General features: G+C 51.9%; 3 protein-coding genes across 3 annotated transcripts; all 3 read right to left on the bottom strand.

Annotated features, from left to right (window-relative positions):
- Nucleotides 1-3694: 3694 nt before the first annotated feature.
- Nucleotides 3695-7282, bottom strand: LOC128100350 (lipocalin-like). The gene is made up of 6 exons (XM_052722416.1): nucleotides 7178-7282; nucleotides 6376-6512; nucleotides 5526-5599; nucleotides 5208-5315; nucleotides 3823-3918; nucleotides 3695-3705 (listed from the first exon to the last, which is right to left on the bottom strand). Exons 1-6 carry the CDS (start codon nucleotides 7280-7282, stop codon nucleotides 3695-3697), a joined length of 531 nt encoding a protein of 176 aa, XP_052578376.1.
- Nucleotides 7283-10088: 2806 nt separating this feature from the next.
- On the bottom strand, nucleotides 10089-12088 carry LOC128100351 (epididymal-specific lipocalin-9-like). The gene is made up of 4 exons (XM_052722417.1): nucleotides 11975-12088; nucleotides 11238-11374; nucleotides 10931-11004; nucleotides 10089-10240 (listed from the first exon to the last, which is right to left on the bottom strand). Exons 1-4 carry the CDS (start codon nucleotides 12071-12073, stop codon nucleotides 10089-10091), a joined length of 462 nt encoding a protein of 153 aa, XP_052578377.1. The 5' UTR covers nucleotides 12074-12088.
- Nucleotides 12089-19238: 7150 nt separating this feature from the next.
- LOC128100355 (vomeronasal secretory protein 1-like) lies at nucleotides 19239-21482 on the bottom strand. The gene is made up of 6 exons (XM_052722429.1): nucleotides 21393-21482; nucleotides 20920-21041; nucleotides 20476-20546; nucleotides 20134-20244; nucleotides 19450-19551; nucleotides 19239-19261 (listed from the first exon to the last, which is right to left on the bottom strand). The coding sequence occupies exons 1-6, from the start codon at nucleotides 21480-21482 to the stop codon at nucleotides 19239-19241; spliced, it is 519 nt and encodes a 172-aa protein (XP_052578389.1).
- Between the last annotated feature and the right edge of the window lie 5250 nt (nucleotides 21483-26732).

Raw genomic sequence — 26732 nt, forward strand, 5'->3', positions numbered from 1 at the left:
TGAGAAACCGCCATACTGATTTTCAAAGTGGCTGTACCAGTTTGCACTCCCACCAACAGTGGAGGAGTGTTCCTCTTGCTCCACAACCTCTCCAACATAAGCTGTCTTCAGTGTTTTTGATCTTAGCCATTTTGACAGTGTAAGATGGTATCTCAGAGTCATTTTGATTTGCATCTCCTTGATGACTAAGGATGCTGAACAATTCCTTAAATGTCTTTTGGCCATTTGAAATTCTTCCTTTGAGAATTCTCTGTTTAGCTCTGTAGCCCAATTTTTAATTGGATTATTTGTTATTTTGATGTCTAGTTTTCTTAATTCTTTATATATTTATAAATCAGCCCTCTGTCAAATGTGGGGTTGGTGAAGATCTTTTCCCATCTTGTAGGCTGTCGTTTTGTCTCATTTACCATGTCCTTTGCCTTATAGAAGCTTCTCAGTTTCAGGAGGTCCCATTTATTATTTATTGTTTTCAGTGTCTGTGCTGCTGGTATTATATTTAGGAAGTGGTCTCCTGTGCCAATGTGTTCAAGATTACTTCCTACTTTCTCGTCTATCAGGGTCAGTGTAACTGGTTTTATATTGAGGTCTTTGATCCACTTGGACTTGAGTTTTGTGCATGGCAATAGATATGAATCTATTTGCAATCTTCTACATGTTGACGTCCAGTTATGCTCATGGCTTAATATTCCATCATTCCTGTGTGCTTATGGCTTGGAATCCCATCTGGTTCTGTTGATCTCTCTTCTGTTCTGAGCTGATGCCATGTTATTCTCAGCCTCCTCTCTCTACATTATGGCAAAAGGGTGAATCTCTATGCATTGCTTTTCTTTTTAAAACTTTTCAAAATTTTTATGCCTCCCTGGAAACTTCAGGTTCATTTTGCCATTTAGGAGGAATTCCTTCCTAGAACTGTTGTAGAATAAGGTTCTCTGAGCAAAACAGCAGCCATCTTCACCAGATTGGCTGCTATTGGCAAGGGTCCATCACAGTTGGGCTTGTTGACTATTGACATTTCCTCATAGAAGGGAATTTGTACCCAAATTCTGTCCTGATTGTGTGTTCTCAGGGTCTTGAGAGCTGCTAGAGTGTATGGGAGGGGTAGTTAATTGAGAGGACCTCCACTTATGAAGCTGTAGGAAGCCATCATTCATACTGGGTAAAGACTTTCCAGTGCAGCTGCTTTGGGGTCACCCAGGCTTCTGTAAGTAAGCCAAATAAACTCACCAGTTCCCCAGGCTGAACTTAGGTTTGCCACTGGTACCCTGTGAGGAGCGGGTAGATCTTCTTCAGTCTCCCTCAGGGAGGAGTGCTGGCAACCAGACACTGAATTCCTTTGTATGTAGAGCAACTTGGGGCTTATTAAATCTTTATCATATTGTGAGAAATAAGCCGTTATGGCCCAGTTTCAGTGTGCTTAGAGCTCATGAGAGTTACAGATAAAAGGAAGCTCTTGTCCCCTCTCCCTTCCAGCTAGTAGCTGGCGCTTGTCTCAGAGAGTTGGGAAGTTACAGGCAGCCTGCTGCATGACTGAGTTCACAATCAGAAAAGGGGGCAGCCTCAAGCCCTGCGGTATTCATTAGATAAGATTTGTGTCCTGAGCCAATGGGATGGGGAATTTGGGAAGGAGTGAGGGTATTCCAGAAGAGTGTGACAAGAGCGCCAGTCTATGGGTAAAGAGGGCAGGGTTTCTCGTGATGAGAGACTTTAAAACATTTCCTCAGGCTGGAGAGATGGCTCACTGCTTAAGATTACTTGCTGCTCTTGCAGAAGACCTGAGTTCAACTCAGGACCCATGTTGGGGGATCACAACCATCTGTTCTATAGCTCCAGCTCTAGGGGATCCAAAACTCTCTTCTGGATTCCTTTGGTACTGCTCACTCTCTCTCTCCTTCCCTCCCCCTCTCTCTCTCTCTCTCCTTCCCTCCCTCTCTCTCTCTCTCTCTCTCTCTCTCTCTCTCTCTCTCTCTCTCTCTCTCTCACACACACACACACACACACACACACACACACACTTCAAACATACAAAAAAAAAACAGAAATAAAATCAAAACAAACCACTGTCCCCTGCCACATCAACATGTCAGCTGTGGTGGTTTGAATAAGAATGGTCCCCAGGGCTTGTATACATAAATGCTTAGTCACTAGGGAGTGGAACTGCTTGAAAGGATTAGGAGGATTAGGAGGCATGGCCTTGTTGGAGGAAGTATGTCACTGGGGTGGGCTTTGAGATTTCAAAAGCCTACACCAGGCCCAGCTTCTCTCTCTGCCTCTCTCTCCTTGTGGATTAGGATGTAGCTCTCAGCTACTATACCAGTGCCGTGCCTGACTGATTCCCATCATGATGATAATGGACTAAGCCTCTGAAACTGTAAGCAAGCTTCAAATGCTTTCTTTTACAGCAGTTGACTTGGTCATGGTGTCTTTTCACAGCGATAGAACAGTGACTAAGACACCAGCTATGCCCTTTTGACCCCATTCTCCACATTGGAGTTCCTTTTACAGAACAGTATATTAAAATAACTGCTCACTTCCACCAGTCTCTTTATTTATTACAGAGTGAGGGACACATTTCCAAAAACATTGAAGGTTACGCAGGAATGTCACATCTCTATGTATTCAAGTTACTTTTTTTTGCCTGCAACCAAAGATGGATAGAAGCCAGACCCTGAGCATGCTGGGCAAGCACCCTGTCACTGGGCCACTCTTCATCTCCTAAGTAAATTTTCTGTACCCAAGGATGGGGCATTTTCTGTAAGAACACCTAGATTTGCTCATTTTCTTTCAAGTTCATAACTCTTAAGTCTCCAGGGAGCCTTGGGGGTCCTATTGTGTTTTTTAACAGGACTTGGTTACCACCGAGAGGAAGGGAATGGGGGAGGACCAGGCAGGCAGGGCTCATATCTGGGCTCCAGGCTCCAGGCTCCAGGCTCCGGGCTTCAGGCTTCAGGCTCCAGGCCCCTAGGGGCTGCAGAGGGGCTTCCTGAGCTTCTGGCCATGGCGAGAAGGGGAGCTGAAGCAGCAGAGGGTGAAGGGGCCCAGGTGGGAGGAAGCCTCAAGCAGTGGCCTCATCTAGGCCCTGATGTGGAGGACACTGGTCTGTGGAGAGGAAGAGAAAGGGTCTCCACTTGATTGCCTTCAAATCAGTCAGTCAAGAAACCAATCACAAGAGGAAAATGTTGAGTCCCCAAGACTGCCCTGCCTCCTGCCCTTCAGCCCCCATGATGGCCACATCCTACCATAGCCTGTGTGCTCTGGTAGAAGCTCATCCCTCCCCCCACCCCACATCCTCAGCGTGTTCTCCCTTCCGGGAGCCTTGGGTTTCTCTTAAGACACCCTTTCTGGCCTCTGCACATGCATGGAGGCCCCCACAGCCTCTGTTCCTGACGAACGGCTCCATCACAGCCTTGTTTGTCCTCTGCCGATGTCTTCTCAGGTGTGACCTGAATCTGTCTTGTTCCACAGACGTGGTGGTGTGTTTGTTGATCAATTAAACGATACCCTGAGTGATGGTGCAAAAGGGCTGGGTGCTGGTGTCAGGAGACTCCGAGATCTAGACCACACCCAGACCCTCTTCCTGATTGTGCCTCTTCCCCTTACTCTGGACTATCTCTGAACCACATCCATGGCATAGAGTCAGTAAGCACCCTCATCACTGTGTCTCAAGGTACCACCTGGAGCCTGGCAGGGGCGGCATCTAGTACAGGTCTGGCCAGAAGAGCAACGTCATGAAGGCTGTTCTTGTGTTGTTATTGCATAATGGAGTGGATAAGAAAGGGCGGCACTCCTTAAACAGCTGTGGAGCAGCTGGAGGACAGCTCTTACCAGCTATGTTGAAGATGGGAGCCTTTTGAAGGTGGAATTTCTCTACAAACACCAGGTATTTCCCCAGCCATGTAGGGTCCTCAAGCATTCTTCTCGCTGAAATTAGATGGTTGGCAGTGAGGATAAAGCTCTCTGAGCTCTCAGTTCTCCTGGATAAACAAGGAGGGAGCAGAGCCCCAGCGGGGTACAGAGACCCTGACCAGCAGCTGCCTGACACTGGTCTCCTGAGCTGCAGAGTGTAGGTTAGGGTTGGTCGGATCACAGCGCCACCTCCCGGGTTACCTCCCAGACCCAGCATCTCCCTCTCCCAGTGATCACAACAGTCCCTTCGCTGTCTCTTCTAAAAGCATGTCTGGGGCAACCAATGTTGCTGTGGGATGTTCTGTATGGCAAATGTGTTGCTAATTAGTCAATAAATAAAACACTGATTGGCCATTGGCTAGGCAGGAAGTATAGGCTGGACAAGGAGGAGAATAAAGCTGGGAAGTGGAAGGCTGAGTCAGAGAGACACTGCCAGCCGCCATGATGAGAAACAGCATGTGAAGGTGCCGGTAAGCCACGAGCCATGTGGCAAGGCATAGATTTATAGAAATGGATTAATTTAAGCTGTAAGAACAGTTAGCAAGAAGCCTGCCACGGCCATACAGTTTGTAACCAATACAAGTCTCTGTGTTTACTTGGTTGGGTCTGAGTGGCTGTGGGACTGGCAGGTGAGAGAGATTTGTCCTGACTGTGGGCCAGGCAGGAAAACTCAAGCTACACAATGTGACCCAGTTGGTGGAGCACATGCCCAGTATGCAGAAGCTGTGAGGCCCATCCCCAACACAGAAAAAAGGAAAGGGGCGGGGGCAGGGACAGGTCTGATTCTAGCAGTCTAATGCCCTTCTAATAAACAATCAAGGCCTGCATCCTCCGCCTGAAGGCCCCAGAGAGCCCCAACCTCCCACCTACGTTCACACCTGTGTTCCTCCCCCCCTGCTATTCCCACCACCCCGATCCTTCTCAGAGCTCAAGGCTCTTGGCTACCTTCAGTGTCACCCAAGATGCAACAGCTGCTTGACACCCCCTCATAAACCCCTCAGGCCCTTCTCCCCTGATACTTTCCTTTTGGGAAACCTGAGAGGACCCAGTTGCTACTAACCCCAGGACAGCACCAGACTGTAGCAGACACTCAAGTGGGCAAATAAGAGAGTGAATGAGTAACTGAATGAGTGAATGAAAAAAGTATATGATACCTGTGTGGTGGAATGTCTGGTTGCAGCTCACAACAGCCATCATGAAACTCCCCTTTCCGACAGAAAGTCTCTGGTTAGACTAGGGAGTGACCAACACCTACCCAGAGGACCTAGACACAGCAGCTGGCACTGGGGAGAGCCATCACCTACCCAGAAGTGCCCACAGGTTGATGACTTCGCTGTCCTCCAAGCGTACATAAAGAATGAGGTGGTTGTAGTCGGTGCTGACGAAATGGACATGCATGCTGCCCTCCTCAACTGTGGAGAACCAGGTGCGACACATAATGCCTCTGCCCTTTGATTCCAGAACTCCACCTCCCCACAGAGAACGTGATGTTACTGAGAGGGTGGGTAGCCTGCCCAAAGCTGGTAGCTCCTCCAGGTGTTGGGCTCCATGAAGGGTGTCTGGACTCCCCATCTGGACCTCCCTCATCAGCATAGCACCCAGGTTCCCCATGAAGTACTCACAGGTTCCCTGGTACTGGCCCGGGAGCCCCGTTGGGTGGACGGTAACATTCAGTCCTGTGCATATTCCTTCTCCTCTAGAAAGAAGGGGCATTTCTAGACACTTCTGCCTGAGAGTGTGGCTGGCTCAGGGCACAGAGAAACATTGGAGGTAACCCTGGTGGAGAGCCCTGAAGTCCTCCCCGATTCCCAGTTCCCAGTGTTTGGGAGCAACCTTCATTAGGGTTAGACAGATAGAGAGAGAGGGTGGTAGCCCAGGTGCTGGCCCCTGGAAGTAGTGGAAAGGGGTACGACTCATAGTGGGTGGATGATGGTCCTATTCATCATGGATGAAACCAGGCTTCCAGAAGAGGTTGAGGCCAGACTGTCCTCTGAGAGTTGGGTCTTGGGATCACAGCCCTGACTTGTTTGTCTCTGACTGTTCTTATTCTATACAGACAAAGCTCGTGTCTCATGGGGCCCGACCTGGTCTTGGACCCATTATATAGCTAAGGATGACCTTAAACTCCTGGTCATCCCGCTTCTACATCACAAATGCTGGGGTTAAAGATCTGTGCCACTAAGCTCAGGAAACTTCAGCACTTTTAAATAACAAGGACTGCACATTCTAGAACCAGACTTGGGATTCCTTCCATGGCCACAGTCTGGACCACATGGTCTGCATCTTGGAGGGCATGTCAGTCAGGCCTGGCAGCTGACTATGTGCCTTTTCTGCCAACTCTTTCTCCTAAGCCTTGGGGTTTGCAAGCTATAGCCTTTAGCCTGGCACAGTACCACGGTCCCTCTGGCCACCCATGCTAACCCCTCGTGGCTCTGGGCAAGAGATAAGAGTTACATTACCACAGGCACTCACTTCTCAAACAGCACAAAGTCCACATCCCCACTGTCTCTGGTCCCAATGGAGTGGAGAGCAAGTCTCAGGGGGTCAGTGGGCAAGACCAGGTCCCTGATGCTAGTGGCCAGCTGGATGGTAAGCCAACGTCCTTCCACCTGCGGGAGTGTGGGCATGGGGACCAGAGAGATGGCTAGTATTGAGCTTCTGGTCTTAATGTACAAATGATAAAGCTCTAAGCCTAGTCAGTAGATGGCACACATGCCCAGGATGTATACTGGCCAACCCCACGCCCCAATATCAGTGAACTTCTAGGGGTCCTGGGTCAGAGTATAAGCTGTGACTTCCTACTTGGAAATATTTGCTTCCATCCTCTTCCAGCTTTCCTTCCCTCTCTGTCTCCTTCCCCAATGCCCCCTGTCTTCCTCAGTGCCCCCCTCATCCATCCTATCTCTTGTCTGAGCTCTGCTCCCCTGAGTCATCATGGCTTGGAACCCCTCCCACTAACCCTCCCAGCCTGTACTACCCACTGTCCCCACATCTGATTCTGGGCACCAAGACCCAGAGATGAACAGGCGGAGGCAGGAGACCAGGACACACTTTGTGATCCATGTCACCCTAGTGGGGACCTGTCATCTCAACTCTGGCTCTGTTTCCACAGTCAAGGCTCTACAGCCTCTGAGTCTGCTCTTGGACCATCAGCTTCAATTACCCGAGTTAATGAATGGTCCTAGAAAGTCGGGCTACCTAAGCACACTCGCAGTGTGACGCTGTACCCAGTCCTTATCCCAGCACTGAGTCTGGGCCAGGCCATGACACTTACCTTACGTGAATCAAAGCCTGGCTGCACTGGCACCTCTTCCAGATTCTTCTGGGCCAGGTTTATGTTGAAAGCCAAGAACAGCAGCCACCCCCTCACCAATGTCATGGCACCTGGGGCCAAGAGCAGCAGGTCCCAGTAGCTCCCCGTCTCTGAGAACATCCTAAGTAGCCCACTTCTCCTAAGCAGTTGTTGACCAGTCTTGCTGTCCCCCAAGCCCTGCACACTCCAGGCTTCCCTAGGACTGAACCAGAGCTCGGTGCCACTCAAGTCAGTGAGGCTGAAACACGGTGAGCCTGTTGGGGCGGCTTAACCACATTACAAGTCTGTCCTAGGAGTCCAGGGAGAGGCTCGTGGTTAGGCTCCAGAAGACCATAGGCATGTCTGTTACTCCCTCAGGTGTAGCCCCTTGTTCCTAGGTCCGCCATCTTCCTGGTGTGTCCATCCACAAGAGCGTGAGTGGAAGGACTCTCCTACACCCCTGCTCACCTCACACCTCACACTTCCCTGGGTGTGACGGGAGCACAGGTACATACAGATAGTCTCCCTGGGCAGCACTTGAGGAGTGTGAATGCCTTGCTGGTGTGGGCTGTTACTGTACCTGTTTATTATGAACGTCTCTCACCAACACTCTCTTCCAGCCTCATGGCCACTCTGCCCCACGGATCCAGGACAGTGTGGGGCAGCCACTTTTCTAGTGCCGTCCTTTGCTTTAGAGTCAGACCCTGGGTTAGCTCATGCCAAATGTGACCCTTCCTCTGCACTGTCTCCTTCCCTGGCCTTGACCTGGGCCTTGACCTCTTTTGTTCTGCAGGGACCTGGCTCAGGGACACTCTAGAGAACTCAGCACAGGGGCCAGCTCCATCTTTGGGTTTGGTGCAGGAATAGCTTGTCACTGGATAACCAGAGGTCCAGCTTCCCACTGGCATTTTGTTAGCTGACATCAGCCAGGCACTTGCCTGCTCCTTAACTTCAGGATTAAGCTGACTTACAGCCAATGACTTCTAAGGCAGGAAACAGTCAGTTGTCGGGGAAGGTCAGAAGCCCAGCCAGGGAGGGCCTGGCCTACCCTGCGTGATCTTTCTGTCTATGCATAGCTCCCTTGGGTGAGGTCCTAGCCTCCCTCCTAGTCACAGACACAATGACTCAGGACTTGAGAGACCTCATGACGTGTCCTTCATATCCTAGAGGACAAAAATCCCTGCCCATGGCTGACCTGGCCTTCACTGTCCTATAGTCAGAGCTGGTCCAGGTTCTGGGAAAGGAGGGTGGGCAAGGACTGTAGGAAGGTGGCAATGCCAACTCCTTGGGCCATTCAGGTTTGCCTGCTCCAGAACTCCCTGAGGCCCTCAGAGTCCAACTGCTGCCCTGGGCATGAGATTTCTACCTGGGGACACCATCCCTGCCCCACTCTGTCAGAAACTAGGTGGATACCACTCCTCCCTGAGGGAGGTCCCTGTGGCCTTTGGGTATAGATGAGAAGGAACCAGAGGCCATGAGCAGATGCTGAGTTCATTTATTACATGGGGAAGGGTGGGTCGGAGTTGACAGACAGTCAGGAGTTGATGATCAAAAGTACCAAGAGAGGAAGGCCATAGACAATGCTGACTCTTGGGTACCACAGACCTGGACCTGGGGAAGGCAGATGCCCTGTGGCTGATCTCAGGAACTGCCATAACCTAGGGAAACACAAGGCTCCAGGTCAGTGTCCTGAAGTTTCTCTCTGTCTCTTCCTCTCAGGGGCCCAGTCTCCTCCCCCCCATCACCCTGCTGTCCCTATCTCCTGGGCCTTGCACACCCAGGGGAGCAACATGATTGACCAAGCTCTCCATCAGGGCCATATTCCTCCAAGTTCACCAAGCCCTGAGCCCTTGTCCCCACCTTGGGGTGTGATTCCTAGGGCCATGATTTTAAGGGACGTATGGAGTCTCTCCACACTTTGTGCTGCTATGGTGGACATGGATTAACAGGGCTCACTCTGCACTCTTCGGGATGTGAAGAGGCAGTCTGGGAAGCTAGGAGACAGAATTGAGGGAAGAGCCTGGATCCAGGAGGCCCCTGGGAAGGGGAGTGCTGATTTGCTCAGCAAAGCTCTGCAAGGGTGTGTGCAGAGCAGGGGTTTCAAACAAAGCACTGAGTGACCATGACAGGCATAGAAGCGGTCAGGAATACAGTGTGTGCAGAGGTACGCATGCATGCCCACACACAAGATGTGTGCCGGGGTATGTGTACATGCACCCCAGAACCCTGGAGAGAGCCTGAGTCTTCCTGAGCCCACCTGGTGTTCTAATTCAGGCTGTGCCCTGGGTGCAGCATCCTTCACAAGCCCTGGCTGCTATACTCTAGGGTTATACTTAGCAGGATGTTCCCTGGAAAAATCTAGCTGCCAGAATATGGGTGATGAAGACAGGAAGGAGTCTTCCTATAGACCTCAGGAGCGACATCTTGTTGTGGACCAAAGAGGAAGCAGAGGTCAGAGTTCATCATGTGAGTTCCCTTCTCCCTCCAATGCCTCCTCCTCAGATCAGCCCTAGCTTGGCTGAGCCCCAGACAGACATCTCATCGGCCATCCCCTTAATACGTCCTACAGCGTAGATTTCCAAAGGAGTCACAGTCATCACAGCCACTGTGGCTGGGGTCCCACAGAGAAGAAGTTGTAGGAAGGGAGACTTACGTTTCAAGAAAACATCCACAATGTTGCTTGGTAAAATGCCTCTTCTGGCTGTTTGCCTCCTATAGTGCGCCATCCCAAGCTCGCCTGCTTCCTGAGTCCTGCCTGCAGCCAGCAGGATTGAAAGCATAGTTGAGCAAAGAGACCCATAGGGAGGGTACTTGGGGTAGGGAGAGCAGCTCCACGCCCTAGTCTCCCCACCCTCCCCACCCTCCCTCCCCGCCTCTCCAGTTAGGGCTCCTGTTACTCCCTGCAGTCTTGAGGCTGTAAGTGGGAACGGCACACACCGTGGAGCTCCACCACGATGAGGGGATTTCCGTCCCTCTGGTTTTCCAAGTCCATGATGGTAAATTTCTCGGTAACAGCCACGAAAGTCAGATAGTTTTTGCCGTGGTCTATGACAAGAAACCAAAGGGTCATGAAGCCTGCTGGGGCCCTTGTGTCTCCTGGTATCCTGCCCCTCCCCAGCTGGCACAGCCTGACTCCACCTCCACATGTTCCGCCCACAGTGGTCAGCAGAGACCAGGGGCACAAAGCCCACCAGGCAGCCATTCTCCTGCCTCTGCCTCTCTTAGTCTTTCTCTGGCTCTGCTTCCCCCAGCTCTCTTCCCCTGTCTCCCCCTGACTCTCTGGGTCTCTTTCTGGGAAAGGCATGTCCAATGAAGGGAAAGGGCTCCAGAGTCTCCCCTCTCTGTCTTCTCCTGTTATCTGGACTCCTGGGGTGACCACCAACACTGCCTTGTATTTCTTTAACCTGAGCAGCATCTGTTGCAAAGGGAAATCCTGGCACAACACTCCAGAGTCACAGCCGGGTGAGGGCTCCTGAGTCCCCTCTCTCTCCCAGGCTCTGTGCTGGGTCCCTAGGGAGGGTTTTCAAGAGGATTGTGGGAGCTCTGGGGACCCAAGAGAACACAGTCTGGGGCACTCTTCTTGGATTTTTGAATTCCTGAAGACATAGGAGCTAGATCTGTGTGGTTACCATCCCCGTGATTCCCAAACAGTCCCGTTTGCACTCCGGCAGCTCATCACATCCCACCCGAGCTACCATGCTACCCAGGGAGGGAGCCACGGCTACTTCCACTCACACTCAAAGGTGTAGCGTCCAGGGGTGTCAGTCTTCTCTGCCACGTAGAATTCCTTCATGTACTTCCCATCTTTTCTAAGAGGAAAATAACCTTCCTGAGCCACGTTCCAGGGGCTGGGTCCTATAAGGTCACCTGATTTACCCAGAGGGAGCTCTGGAGGCTGGGCAACCCCCAGGGAGCAGCCCAGAGGATCAGTATCATCGGGGTCCTCTCAGGGTCTGAGCCCTGAAGAGCTGGGGATCTGGGAGGTGGTGGAGAGGATGTGGCCCTGCCGAACCTGATCAGAAGTCTGAGCATGGCAGACTACCTGTGGAAGTAGCTGACATTCAGGTTGCCGTTGTCCAGGAGAACAATACCAGTCATAAAGCACTCATAAGCGCCTTCTTTCTCAACAACGGACCGGTCATTGGAAGCCAGCTTGAGGGTTTCCCAGGGTCCTGTCACCTGCAGAGTAAGGTTCTATGCTGGCCACAGAGTCCTGGGGAGCCATCTCCCTGGACAGTGGGTCATAGCAGGGAGGAGCCAGGCATGTCCTACAGTGGGTGGTGTAGAGCATGGACCTCATCTCATCTCCTACTGTGTGCCTAGAAGAAGCCTTGGGGACTACAGACTCTCCTCCACCCCCACCCTCAATCAGACAGGCCAGCACAGTATATCCATTGGCCATGGACACTGCTGATAGAATGTGCTGGCTTTCTATTCTCCAGATCCCTGAAGAGAGATGGCGCCCTCTATCATATAAGGGTCTCGGGGTCTCTGTGCAATAAGACACATAGTAGAAGGCCTGGTTACCCTGACTCTACTGTTTTGTCCCTAGGTTCAGGCTCCTCCTGAGGTCTGGCCAGCTGCAGTATATCTTTCAAGTGGCTCAAACTCCAGGGGACCTGGCAGAGTGTCCCTGGGCTCCTGGCCTCTAGTAGAATGCCTTCCTTGGGTGCCCATTGCTGTGAGTTGCTGTCAAGACACCGCAAGGTAATGGAGACCTGAGAAATGCTGGAGATATGGGGTGGCTCCCTACCCTCTTCAGAGACCCCAGAGCATCACCTGCTCAGGGCTGAAGCCCGGCTGCACGGGAACCTGGCTTTGGTCCTGCAGGGTCCAGGCCAGGCCCAGCCCCACAGACAGCAACAGTAGAAGCTTCATTCTTCTGTCGTGTCTTCTTGGGGTGACTGCTCAGGATGTGGGTGCACAGAGGCCCCAGGTGGCTGCATATATACTGTTTGGAGGCAGGAACTCCTTCTACGCCAGCCCCACCCACAGGAACCAACAAGTTTAGGAGAGCATGGAGTTCAGAGGAGGACTCTGTCTGCCCTGGGGCTACAAGATGCTTCCATTGAAAGATCAGGGTACAGGCCAGGACTGGGACATTATGTGGCTTGGCTTCTGGACTGAGATACCTTTGTGGGTAGGCCTGCGACGCCTTAGACATGAAACCTCATTGGCCTAGAGAGATAGCCAAGGGCCAAGCCCTCAAGTCTCAGCAGGTGAAGGCTGGGTAGGGTATACGTGTTCGTCTAGAGAGAAGCCATGGCTTCACTGGACTCTTACGGCCAGCGCCCTAGAACTGAGCCACCATGGGGGATGGGGCCTGCATTTTTGCCCACAAGGTTTTGTTCCCTGCTTTTTAGCCTCTAACCTGAGTGGCTTATTATTGCCTTGGGATCATGTGTAAATGTTGACCCCTGAGGAAGATGGGCCAGGTCACTCTGTGACATGGTGGTGGAGAAGCCGAGTCTGGCTGTGCCATGTGCTTAGAAAAGTGCCAGTCTTCATGACGACCCTACTGACAGCTACAGCCTTCCCTCTCTGCAAGATGTCCCAGGTTCTAGGAGGTGCCATGAGGTTCAGAAGCCAGGGTTCAGACACAAACAGTGCTGAGCCATGGGGAGGATACCCCTCAGAGTACCCCCTGTGCCCTTCCCATGTGCTCATGGAAGCCCCTGTGGCAGAGGCTTCCCTGCTTTCTCAGCCCCAGCTCCAGTATTGGACAAGAAACCGGGCTATTCAGCCAGCGAGACTAAAGGGATTATGGCTCTGAAGGTCACACGTGGAAGGGCTCAAAGCCATGCACTTGGGGATTGGCAAGGAGATCTGAGTTCCTAGCTCCAGGTGGCAGGCCTTTCCCCTCCTTTGCTAAAAAAAAAAGTTCAAGGTAGGCCAGGGGCACTCCAGGGGTCTCGGTGGAAGGCGCCCTGTGCTCCATGGTGAAACCTGGGGGTTCCACTAGACTCAGGCTTTTCTGTCATTCAGCTTCTGCTGCTTAGATCAGGTGGTGTATGTGTGCGCACATGCACGTATGCATGTACACGAGTTCACAAGCGAGTGTACATATATATGTGCAAGAGGATTGTGAGCCTGTGATCCTATGCACTTTAACCTGTAAGTGTGCTTGCATGTGAGAGAAGGCACACATATGTGTACACACATGTACACGTGTCAACACTTTTTTGCTTGGTAAGCATGTTCACATGCCTGCAATTGCCTCTATCAGGAATTTACAATTTTTGGAATGTTGCGGAAATTCCCCCAGGATCACCTTCGGACACAATGGACTTGTTCTCAGAATATGCCCTCTCTAGGATCCACCAAAGTGGGGCCAGTGTTGGCTCCAGGGACATAGTAGAGATCTCCGGGCGCAGCCCACTGAGACAGGAGCCAGCAAAAGAGGCATGGGGTAGGGTGAAGCTGTAACATTATGAAGGACCCAGGTGAGACAGATGTCACTCTTCAAACCTTAGACACCAATGAGGAGCTTCCAGGCAGGCGTGCTGTGGGAGGGACCATGTTCATCCAGTTGTTGAATGCAGGACACAGAAGTTCTTCATGAAGAAGTCCCACAACGGGCAGTGTCCACCACAGACTTGGTGTCAGCGCCGTCTGGTCCTGGACACAGGTCAGGCACCCGTGAGATGGCAGCTGGTGAGGTTCATGGCGCCTTCAGTAACGTACAGCTCATCTGGAGGTTCCCACACAGCCTCATTTGACAGGATTTGGGGCTATATTCAGCTCCTGCTCCTGCGTGAGGTGAGATGAGGTAAAGGGGTCAGAAGAACCCTAGGGAATGGGCCAGCACAGGCAAGCATCCAGGCCCCGCAAGCATGGCCAGGTGGGTCCCCAGGGCATGCAGTGAAACCTGGAGAAGGTGCATGTCACTCTGTAGGACCACAGAGGCAGGCCGCGTCAGGGCCTCGTGTCCATTTGTCCACGGCAGTGAGAAGCTCTGGGCCTGCTCAGACCACACCCTGAGCCATTTCTCTGTGGCCACCAGAGGATGTCCAGGTCCATCTCCCAGTCACAGGCTATTATGTGCTTTCCTCTCATGTGTCTGAGCATGACGTCACAGTCCAATCCCACCATCGAGAAGACTGAAAGACCAACTCATAGAATACCCTTACCTTGGGCCTAGCCCACAGAGTACCACCAGAAACCTCTGCCTTCCAGGAACAGAGTGCGCCCCCCATGGCCAGGGTGGGCCCTGAGGCTCAGATGGAATTCCCATTCTTGTAGCTCAGAAACTTCCTGTGTCTGAGGGTTCCAGGACTGGACACTTGTCCTATGAGGCAGGTATGGTGGACAGGCAGCCTCAGAGCTTGAGGAAACCTGTTGTGGCTGGTTCTTCGTCTCTGAACTATGAGCTGGCTTTTTTTTTTTTTTTTATGACATTCACTGTGCTTTACTGAGAGGCTTAGTGGACCCAGCCAGGGACTTCAGGCTCAGTGGTGGCCAAGACAAACTGGGAGGCATCTGGCTTAGTTCCTGGAGCTCATAGGGATTACTGAAAAGTTTCCATATCCAGATATTAAGCCTCTCCGCCAATGCAGTAATCCAAATCAAACTGAATTAAGAAAAAGTCCAGGTTTAATGAGTAAACTGCTCCTGGATGATTTTTTGGCCCCCAGAGAGGAGACAGGGAGGAGAGACCGAAAAACCACATGGCTTTTCGGGGGGGGGGGGGCAGTTTAAATACAATGCAGGTGTGGTCTCGAGCATCTTGCGGGAGAAGCTGCCATTTTGTAGGTTTTCTGAGATAAGACAGGGTTTGGTGGCGGGGGGGACTGAGGTGGCGCTTCCATCTGAACATCCACTTTCTAGGTGCCCTTGAACAACGTTTTAGACCTTGGAAAGGTTCCCTTGGAAAGGTGTGTGTGTTCCTGCCTGTGGCCTTCAGGGTCTGGATCAGTCCTGCTGTTGAGTCTTCTCTCATGGTTCTCTTGGCTGTGAGTCACACAGAGAAGTGCAAGACAGGCTAAGGACTACTGGGAAGCCTGAACCAGCTTTTCATGGCAGAGGACTCAACCTCTATCTGCCAAATGGCCACCTGGGGACATGAAGGACTAACTTAGAGGCTGTAATGTTAGACTCTAGCTGCCGCTCAGACCATAATACCTTGCAGCAGCCTGTCCCCTTTCGAGATATCACCAGACAGCCTACAAAGACATTGTCTGGGAGTCTTTTGCTAACAAGCTTTCTGGCGCCAGATTCTGGTACCTGTTGGCTGATTCCACGTCTGGCTCACCTGAGAACCCTGGGCCTCCCCTTCAGCCACACGGCCGGGTTTTATTATGATGAAGTAGTGAGCTCCAGTGTTTTCCCGGTGCCTGCACCTCAGCTTCAGGGGCACAGTGATGACACATCTCTTGCCCTCGTGGTCACCACCCTCTGTGGGTTGGGTCTGCTAAGTGATCATGTCCATGAAGCTTCAAGACATAGAACCTTCCTCAAGGGGCTGTGCCTACCTCTGGAAAGGGGCCTAGTTGAATACCTGAGTCCCTCCCAGTCGGGGAATCAGGGGGCAGGGCATGGGGCAAGGGCACTCAGAGGGTGTATTTGGAACTATGGCTTCCCTTTATAACTTATCACAAAGCTGGAGGGGAGGGAAGTATTCATGCTGAAGCAAGGGGTGGTTCCGGGCCAGTGATTACACACTACTTTCCCAAAAACCTATGGAGGAAGTGATTGTAATTAGTACTCCAGAGAGCGGAAAGGAAGGAGGAAACACAGGAGAGAAAGGAGGGGAAAGGAAAGCAAAGGAAGAGGACGAAGCTGAATAGAAGTGTGACAAAACTGGCCAATAACCGAGATGATCATAGCTAGGAGAACAGACTGGAGGTCGTGGATGAATTACGGGAAGAGATTATGAATGGCGTGTGAGAACGGGGCTGCGAGGAAAACAGAAAGATTCTGAAAGGATTTTGTTTTAAATCCAAAGACAGAGGCAGCAAAATGCCCGTAGCCTTGCCGCTTTCTCCCACGATCAGCCCAGGAGGTCCGCTCTGGTGAGAAACGTCCGTGAAATCGACCCCCCCCCCAAGGGTATACATGGCCATATCACACTAAGGAGAGGGAATCACACTAAGGAGAGAGAAATCTAGGAAGTTCTGAAACCTGATCAGCACTGGGCATTCACTGAGCCTGAAACAGGAAAGGGGGGAAGAAAACTCCAGGATAGCAAGGAGAAACCACGCAGAGTTCCCAGTGATGGGCCTGAAGCGTAATGTGTCTAACTGTCCATGTTTGTCTGATCAGTACTGGTTACCGGTCCAACCATCTGCCCGTTTGCCTATCCATCCATTTATTATTCACTACTAGCTACCCTCCACTCTCTCATTCAACAATCCCCCATCCACCTTCACCCATCCACTCATCCACCCACTAAATGACTGAGCTACGTGGGATGGAGATTACTGTGACTCTGTGGTCACATCGGCATTTTCCCTAATGACATCAAGAGTCCAGTGTTTTGCCCATTACTGTTTATAGAGGAACTTAAAATAGTAAAGTTCCTTCCAAACAATGGCTGTGATCTCTAAGGGTTTTAGAAAGATTATGTAACTTGTCATATGTTACCATGAATGTGGGTTTGGGGGACACCATCAATGTTGATGGAAATCTGCACTGTGTCTTACTAAGACTCCCTCACACTGGACAGGAAGGTGCCATACTGTCCCATGGGGAGTGACTGCCCGGGCACCACGCAGACATCCTTCTCTACCGGGCAGAAGTCTGTAAAACACAAGAGAGGAGCCGGCTCTCCTCTGCCCCCAGCTCTGATCGGGAGCCCTGAGTTCAGACCAGGGTCTGACCCCAGCACAGCTCCATTGTCCGATTCTCACCTCTTCTTGGGTGGTCTGGTCATTTGTTGCTCTTTGTCCTGCTGACCCTCCTTAGAATGTGCTGTGCAGAGACGCAGGCTCAGCACTGGAACCCACACATGGTCTTCATGGCCGCTCAGCCCTCTGGCCTTCTGAGTCTGTTTAACTCATGAGGGAGGCCTTGGGGCAGCCTCCCCACACACAGGCTCTAGCCATCTGCACTGGAGACCTGACCACACTGTTTTGCTTGGACCTCATGATTAGACAGAGATAACACGTAGAATGTTATCAGTGTGGGAGGTGCTGTCCCAGGATCTGGAGCCAAGAGCTGCTGTGCTCCTGCCCACTTCAGGCCCAGGCCTTGTTCCCGTAAGAAACAGAGTTCCTGGACCAGCCCATCCTCCCAGACCTTCCAATTCCAGGCACAGCTTTCAGGCCTCTTCTAGACTCTTTCCTTGATTACCAGGCAGCATTCGTATCTATCCACAAGTGTGATCATGTGAGGGTGTATATATGTGTCTGTGTACCTGTATGTTCACATCAGTATGCTCACATGTGTCTGTATGCATGTATGTCTGTGTTCCCATGTTTATATGTCTATGTGCACATGTGTCTGTGTACACCACCCATCTGTAATGTCAGTTTTCTGAAAATTACCATAAAGCTGGTGTTTCAAAACAACAGGTTGATTGTCCAACACTGCAGTGGGGACTCCCTGTCAATGGGGGCCACTGAGCATGTCCTCCTGGGAGACCACAGAACTGTATGAACCCTTGCAGTTTGTATTAGAGACCTGCTGTGTTGTGTGGAGGCCTTGGGAGGCTGGCCATCCCCATCAGGAACAGTGTACCTGGGGCTGGGGAGGTTTGAGCAGGAGGGTGAATAGGTTACAGAAAAATGGCTGGGTTCACATACCCTCATACAAGAGGGGGAGGGGCCTTAGCTGGCCCCTCGTGATGCTCAGAGCAGTCTCAGAATGATCTGAGAAATAGCACTCGTGACATCCGAATGCAGCTTCTGTGTTTGTCCAGCCTGCAGAGAGAGGATGAAACACTATCCCTACCCACTGAAACAAGTTCTCAATGTCCTACTACCTGTCCTGCTGGGCCTGGGAACCTGGCTCCAGGCCTGTGCCCTGGTCTCATTCCTACCGCAGTCCCCAGGCAGTCCCCACCTGCACACAGACTCTTTTGGTCCTCACCACCCTGTCATTGTCATGGACCTCTTACTCATCACACTCACTGCCCAGAACCTACAGAAGGATCCCAGAGGGCCCCTGTCACAGTCTCCAGCTTCCAGGCCTACACCAAACAAGGCTGGGTGCTCCCTTCTCTCCTACATGCGTCTCACCCACTCCCCTTTCAACAGACCACCAAGGGAGAACACATACGTCCATCCAAGGGGCCACAGACACAGGCAGAGTCACCAGGGACTGCTGAAGCTCTTTATTGAGGAGCAGGGGAGGAGGAGGAGCAAAGAATGGGGAAGAGAGAAGAGAAATCAGATGGCCCAGCAGGACACTCTTTCCATGTCCCGCAGGACAGAGATTCTGGCGGTTCTGCCTTGGGTGGCTTTGGAGCCTTGGTTCACAATGCTCTAGAATGGAGAGAGCGTCTATGAGGCAAGGAGGTAGAGTCAGTGAAGGGTTATGGTGGGGGAGGAATGATGGGTGCTTCGGGGCAGCATCACAGGCTCTCTGAGAAGCAGGGCTGAACAAGGAATTCCTTTCTTCCGACTTCCCTCAGAGAAGCTGTCAATGCTGTGGTCCCCAGGTGGGGGCCGAAAAGGACATGGACATCATGACTCCACCTGTCCCTGGCCTTCCTTAGGCAGAGCCTAGAACTTTCGGCTTCACTATTAAAGTGCCCTGATGTCACCCAGAGCAGGCTCATGGACACAGGGGAAGGGGTTTGTACACCGGCAGGGAGGAAGTCTCCAAAAGACTTGAAATAGGCTAAGAAGGACAGGTCGCTTGCTGGATGGTGGCCCCTGGGCAGCTTCACCTGCCTATAACAAGTCACACCACCAGCACCTGTCACTGATGGGATGAGGACAAAAAGGAAGGCTTGAATGACCCAGGAACAAAGCTAAAGAAGCACAGGGTGTTGGGACACAGAGATCGGGTCATTCCTCGCTGCAATTGAGGGCTTATGGGTGGATCTTGAGGCCCTGCCGAATCCCAAGGCTCTAGTTGGCTTCAAAGGTCACTTACCCTCTTAACTCTCCGGTTCACATTTTTCTGTAGAAAGCAGAAAACCCAGAGATGAGAACGAGGCTTGGACAAGAGCCCATCACATCTACGGCTCACGTCCTCCCGTGACCAAGACCTGCAGCGGGGCCTGAAGTGTCCACGCTGGGGACAGGGGGCACGAGAGTGACAGAGTTACAGGGGACACAGGGGACAAAGAGAGTTGCATGCATGCTCACCCATCTGCTCGGGTATGACCAGGTTCTCTGGCACAAGTCCCTTTTTCTGTGTGAACTCCTTAAATTCTTCCAAGGCCTCTAGGTTTTCCTTGAAGTCCCTCCCTGTGGAAGAGGGATGGGTGAGCAAAGGGAGGTGTCCACACAGGTTTTCAAGAAACCGGTGTCACAGACAGGAGCACTGCCTGGCACCACAGGCTTTATCATGGAATAGCCAAGGGAAGGAGAAGAGGAGGTATGGAGTGTTGACACTGAGCTTGGAGGTCACCTGAGCCACCAAATGACCTTGGAAACCAAAAGCCTTCCAATGGGGGCCTGTAGCATCTTGAGGACCTAAAAGGTCCTCATGTCCTAGAGGTACTGACCTGAGAAGTGGTCAGGACACCGCCGTCCTCACATAAACCACGCCTGACACCCTGAAGCTCCACAAAGCAGCATCCACAGCTTCTGTGGTCAAGAAGCAACCTCTGTCCTGGATGGTTCCTGCTGGGCCTATCGGTCACTACAGCGGAAGCTCAGCAAGGTGGGTCTGGCCAACCGGCAGCACTGTGCGAGGCTATCACCTGCCCATGAGAGGGAATGCTGCTCCTTTCAAGTGTGGGGCCTGCTCCCAAGGAATCTACTGCCCTGAAGAGGAACAGTGGGACTAGGCATGGGTGTGCTAGGCTTGGGTAGGTGGAAACTTACCTATGAGCTGGGTCATTGTGAAGCTCACGCCGTCCGCCTCCCCTTCACAGTAGAGTATCCAGTGGTCCTTCACAGAAGACAGCTGCACCTGCACGTGACTCTTACCCTCAACTGTGGAGGCCCCCGGAAAGAGCAAGGTTAGCTCCACCCTGCAGACAATCACCTGGGTTCCTCTTCTGCCTCCCGCCCCAGCTCCACTCATCTACGCGACTATCCTGGCCCGCGTGGGAAGGACTAGGGTTCCCAGGACTCATCTGTGATTCCTCCTAGGGGTGGGACTTGCCAGGAATCCATCCCTTCCATGGGCTGACAACCACCCATCCCTGGGCTCAAGGCACTCACAGGCACTGTAATTGCCGGGCACATCTGTTTTCTCCAAGATGGTGGTCACTTCCATACACTGGCCAAAGAGTCTGGAATCAAAAAGTACATTGCAGTGGCCCTCTTAAAACTGACCCTCATCCGGGTGGTGGCATGTGCGCTTAGGAGAGAGAGGCAGGCAGATCTCAGTGAGTTCGAGGCCAGCTCAATCTACAAAGTGAGTTCCAGGACAGCCAGGGCTACACAAAGAAAGCCTGTCTCAAAATAAAACAAACAAAAACCAAACCAAACCAAACAAACAAACAAACAAAAAACCGACCCTCATACTTACTGGGGTCCACACTCCTCCTCATCCAGCCCCTGGAACTCTTCTTTCCAAGTCAGGGGGATTTTTTTTAAACTACCCATTGAGAAGTGATGGGTTAGGGAAGAGACCAACCAACCATGGGAGCCACAGATACTCACATATATGTGATAGAAAACTCCATGTCATCATTGTCCAGCACCAACACGAATATGGGAGAAACCTTCTTTATCAGGATCCCGTTTTTCATCACCAAGGCCTTCATGAACCACTTTCCAGAAAACTAAAAGATGAATATCCTTTTTGCCTGATGTCTGCCCACCCTCCTGAGGAACACGTGGCCTCCAACTGCCTCTTATGTCTGACTATCCCATTCCACCACCAAAACGTAGAAAGCTCACATGATGGAGACCTGCCTACTCCTAGGGTACCAGGGCCTCCTTCTAGCACATTTTCTCAGTCTCCACCCCTGAGGCCCGGAGGCCTGCACATGTGTTGGGGATCCCTTAACTCCAAATTGGTCTACTCTCTTTGGTTACAAGGGTCAGACTGGGATCCTCCCTGAATCCAGAACCGTAGTCATCCTGCACTAGTAAAGACTGAGACTCCACCCTGTGCCCCAGCCCTGACTCACATGCCCGCTATTCAGAGTAAGAAGCGGTAAGTCCTGGGCCTGCAGGGCAGCAGCCAGGCAGAAGCTGATGGCCAGGAACAGAGTCTTCATCTCCAGGGTCTGCATTCACAGCCAACCAACAGGTCACTGGAGATGGACAGGCTGACCTGGCCCCTCACTCGACTGCCCTTTATACAGCCCCATGCAGGGTCCTTGGGGAACTTGGCACAAAGGACCTGGTCCTTCTGAGTTATGTCCACAGCCAGCTGGCAAGGGAAATGTCAGTGCTTTGTATAACAGCTTGTTAAGACTTCAAGAGATCAACAAGCCACAGGACATTCCAAAGTGTCAGCCACTGGAGTCTGAAGAAGCTGAGGGAGAATTGGGAACTCAGAGGAAAGGCCTCCACGTGGCAAGCCTCCACAGTCTGAGGTTCGTGTGGACAGAATCAGAGGAGTCACACACTTCTCCCCAATCTTCCTCATAATCACCTTTGATCTGTTGTCTGACTCTGGATAACTTCAAGGGCCACCCAACAGTTATTGGGGAGGTCACAACGGGGAGAGAGGAGGATTTCAGACCCACTCCACCCTATGGGTACCAACTCAGCCCTGTGAGCCCTGAACCTGCTGTTCTGTTGGAAACTTTGCCCCTGGGTGTCCTGCAGGGCCCAGCTTTTTGACAGCCTGGTTCCTGAGATGTCCTTCTAGATACACTCTCCATGTCCTCCCCTTCCTGGCCTTCTCTTCCTCAGAGCTCTGGCAGGAGCTGCCTGGGCTGCTGTAACCAACCACCTCCAACCAGGTCTTCAGCACCTCACCACTTCTGTTCCCCTCGGCCATGGAGACTGAGTGTGGAGACTAGGCCAGAGCCACACTGCCCCCAAGGCTCTGGGTAGACTCCTGGAAGATAGACAGTTCCCCATGCCTCTCGGCCTGTGGTTTCCTTACCCAAATTCTGCCTGTCTTCACCCAGTCTCTTCTCAGCCCCAAATGCCCCTCTGACTGCCTGTGACAAGGACCCCTGTCAGTGGATTTAGGCCACTCTAATTCTTGATGATCTCATTCGAGATTCTTAATCACTGCAGCAAGACCCCATTGTCCGAAAGAGCTCACCGTCAGTCACATGGCACTGAACCACAGTCTCACGAAGCACCTGGCCCTCTCTTGACAGTTCCTGGTGGTTTCTACTTGTCCTTGCTGGTTAGTAGAACTGGTAGATGCTCTGAGAGAGGGGTCCAGGCCAGAGTCACCACAATGCCCAGAGGGACTCCCTCTGGCTGCTCCCACCCTGTGGCTGCTCTCAGCCCCTGGCTGCTCTCGCCTGGTCTGACTCTTTCAGTCCTGCAATTTCCATGCCCCAGACTGTTCTTATTGTCTATGTCTGGTGTCTTCAGCACAAATGGGTAAGAACTTCAATCACCAAGCTAGCTTTAGGTGGCATTTACTGTGTGGCCTCTGCCCTGAAGCTCTCCTACTCTCTGAAAGAGCAGCCATGTTCGCTTAACTTGGACCGTGGAGGCTCCCAGCTTGGCTGTCTGTCCCAGAACCTCAGACTGACCCAGCAACCAGGAGGGGATGCAGTGCCCTCCCAATGGTCTCTGTGCCCCTAAGCCCAAGGCTTGCTCTCCACGTGTTCTCATTGACCTTGGGAGACAGAATACAAGGTGGTAACTTTACCTAGTCATTATCCTGTAAGAAGCTCAGCTGAGCAGCCCCTGCCCTTCCAGGTAGGAAAGCGCAGGGCCAGCACCTGTCAGGCCAGGGACCAAGAGGTGGGTCCCAGCCTCTGAGTAGAAGTCTCTGGCATCCCTTATGTATTGACCTTCTCCTGGTGACAGATAGGCATCCTGTCTACTGCCAGAACTTGAAAGTACAAGTGTTCTGGATCCCTGAAAGCCCTCCATGGCTGCCAAATACCCATGAGCCAAAATACTCCAGGACATCTGAGGGAACCAAGATGCGCTGTATTCACTGCTCAGTGGCGTCAGTGTAATGGGGGCTTGGGTTAAGACCCAGCAGGTCACAGACAGATAGGCAATGTCTCAATGCTCTCCCTTGCGCACACAATGAAGGCAGGAACACTAGAAAGGTGGAGACAGTCCCCCCCCCCCCCCCCCCCCGCACTAACTCCACCATTTAAGGTCGATAAAGGAACCAGCATTGCAGCTTCCAGAGCAGGAAGGAGATTCAGAGTGCTGTGGGTCTGATGGCACAGATTCCCGGTGGGTCTCGATTTCTGTCTTGGACAGTGGCCTTCATGGGCTGGCTGCTCCTGGCCCAAGAAGACAAAAACACTGTAGATGGGGACATCAGAGCCTTACCAGTTCTGTGGACCCCACACTGACTGGAGTGGATCTGAGTGTCCCCTGCTACAGACCACCATAGATCTGTCTTTTGCATGGATCAGCACAGCTCCCTGGTCACTCTGAGGCTTCGCCAACTCCAGACTCAGATCTTCTAAGCTGTATCAGGTATGGCATCTGAGACGCTGAGACAGATTAGGGGATGCTTGACAGGTGTCAAAACTATTAAATATTGTGTGAATCACTATTAATGTCAAGGTAGATTACTGATATAAGCATTCTTTCTGATGTCAGTTTTCCTGTGAAAATGTCAGGGGTGATGATTTGACTCCCTAACTGACAGCTGTTAGACTCTCCCTGGAATCCTGGCTGCCTTGAACAAAGGACTGTCAAGCAGCCAGCCCGACTTCCCTTATGCCAGCCACAGGTGTCTCGAGGAAGCCGCTCAGCAATGGCAGCTGCTTGTTGCTAAAGCACACCTCTGGCTCCCGAAGGCGAGGCCCCAGCTGTGCCTGTTTGAAAACAGTGGATGCCAGACTTTCCTCCAACTACGTCCACCCCAGCCAGAGGAAGGGCAGCTTTCCTGGTACAGAGGGACAGTGCCCTGCCTAGGATAAATACAACCTTCCATGGGCATGAACGTTTGCTGTGGTGGGCACAACACCCCTTCTCTAGATATATTGGCCAATGGTTGAGCTCTCTTACTGTGCCCTCCTGCTGGGTCTGCTGTCTTATGTCTCAACATTAAGTCCAATAAAAGACTTCTTGAGCCAGGCGGTGGTGGCGCACGCCTTTAATCCCAGCATTACGGTACGGAGGCAGAGCCAGGCGGATCTCTGTGAGTTTGAGGCCAGCCTGGTCTATAGAGTGAGTCCAGGACAGGCACCAAAGCTACACAGAGAAACCCTGTCTGGGGGGGAAAAAAAAGGCTTGACAGGATGACTCAGTGGATAAAGGCATTTGTCATCAAACCTGGCAACCGGAGTTTGATCTATGGGAGGCACATGGCAGGTTAAGAACTAACTGCTAAAAGTCCTCTGACCTCCACAGGTGTGCCATGGCATATGCACACACCCTCCATGCTAAATATAATGTAATAAAAAAATGAGAAAGGCAAGGAGAGAGATGGGGAGGTGTCTCATTTGGTAAAGTACTTGCCTCATAGATATGAAGACCTGAGGTGAGTTCTCAGAACCCATGTAAAAGCAAGGCACAGAGGCAGTGACAGTGGCAAGCACCTGTAATCTCTGTAATCCCAACAATGGTAAAAATGAGAGGTGGTGGTGGGGGAGCGGGGAACAAGTAGAATCCTGAGATCACTAATCAGCTAACCTAGTCTGCTTAGCAAAGTTGCAGGCCTGTGAGAAGCTTTGTCTCAGACCAAAGATGGAGGGCACCTAAGACATGACACCCAAGGCTGTCCTCTGCCCCCCTACATACGCAAAGACACACACACACATACTCACAGATACACACACACTCACAGACACACACACTCACAGACACACACAGACACACACACACACACACACACACACACACACACACACACAATAATAAATAAACAGAAGGCTACATGGGTGCTGCATTCCTGCCTACCTTCATTACCCACCGCTAGCAGTGTAGATACATGAGCTGGTGGAAAAAGGAAGGGCCAGAACTTTGACAGTTGCCAGACAGTGGCTGAAGAGCCACAGCAGCTGAGCAGCAGTGGGGAGGCAGGGGAAGCGGGAGCTGGAGACAACAGCCACCCTCACAACATTGGTGATGACCACAGGGGTCGAAGCAAAAGCAGCAGGGCTGCTGCCGTCCCAGGGGGCCGCTGTGACAGTGGTCCTATAAACAAGGTCCTATAAACAACAAGAAGCAGCAACAAGGTTCTGGTAGATGGCCAGGGCAGAAGCAACATGGACTGCAGAAGGAAAGAGATGGGGCGGTGGAGAGCTCAGGTTGGAGGACAGAAAGCTGTAAGACCAGAGAGGACAAACTGAAGACGCTGGATGCGAGTTCTGAGAACAGGCAGGCTTTAAAGGTCAAAGGTCTCAGGCCCCCGGGCTGGAACGGTGACACTCCCCGCCGTCAACAGATGGAGAATCCTGTCTTTCTGGGCCTACACAGAGCTGTCATACATCGCTAAGGGTCCCGGTAGCCAAGGCCAGCACATCAGAGCTGTAACTGCACGGTGCCACTCGCTCCTGGTCCCAGCCACTCACTGCAACCTGCAGCTGAGAAATGCCATCCACAATTTCTATCCATACAAAGCAAAAGAACCCGCAGCGGGTGACCCAGGGGCAACCTGGGCAGCACCTGACCTCAAGGGGGATTCTTGGATACTCAGGAGTGAGGCAAGGAGACTGGGACTACACAGCTAAAGAAGCCAAAGAATATGACTCACACCAACACAGCCCGAGAGTCTGTGGCCCAGAGACTGTCTCAGCATCCCTGTGTCCTAGAAGGATACAGTGGTCTGCTGCTGGGGTTCTCAGGATCCCATGACCTCAGCCCTTCCAGGCCCCTCTAGGCTTCGGGTTTCCTGCATTGAATCTTCTAAATGCCGGCTACAGTTTGCCCATGGGGCAGGTTTCCTGCTGCTGTGAAGAGACCATCTGCAATGCAGTGGCCCTTCAGAAGCCACACAGAGATGTCATCTCAACCTCCTGCTGACACACAGCACCATCTTCCTCTACAGCCTATCAGATGTCCAGGCATATTACAGACATGAGTTGTATTATGATCTGCAATTGCACTTTTAAGATATAAAATAAATTGGCACTGAGTATGAATAGCAGTCGTGGCTAAAAAGCCCAACCTTCGTGGAGAGGCCCCACAGTGAGTTTCGTCTGCTATTGGTGATATGGGTAGTTGGATATTTTTAGTGTCATGCTAACCTAGCATTGCAGGTGTGAAACCCATCTGCCTACAATGTTTTCTTCTGTAAAGAAAGATTTATTTTATTTTTTATCATGTATCTGTGTGCACGTACGTGCATGTGTGTGGGTCCTCAGAGTCCAGAAGAGAATGTCAGATCCATTGGGCTGGAGTTACCCGTGGCTGTA

The sequence above is a fragment of the Peromyscus californicus genome, unplaced genomic scaffold (genome assembly GCF_007827085.1).
Source record: "Peromyscus californicus insignis strain IS unplaced genomic scaffold, ASM782708v3 Scaffold_7__1_contigs__length_154581171, whole genome shotgun sequence".
Taxonomy (NCBI): domain Eukaryota; kingdom Metazoa; phylum Chordata; class Mammalia; order Rodentia; family Cricetidae; genus Peromyscus; species Peromyscus californicus.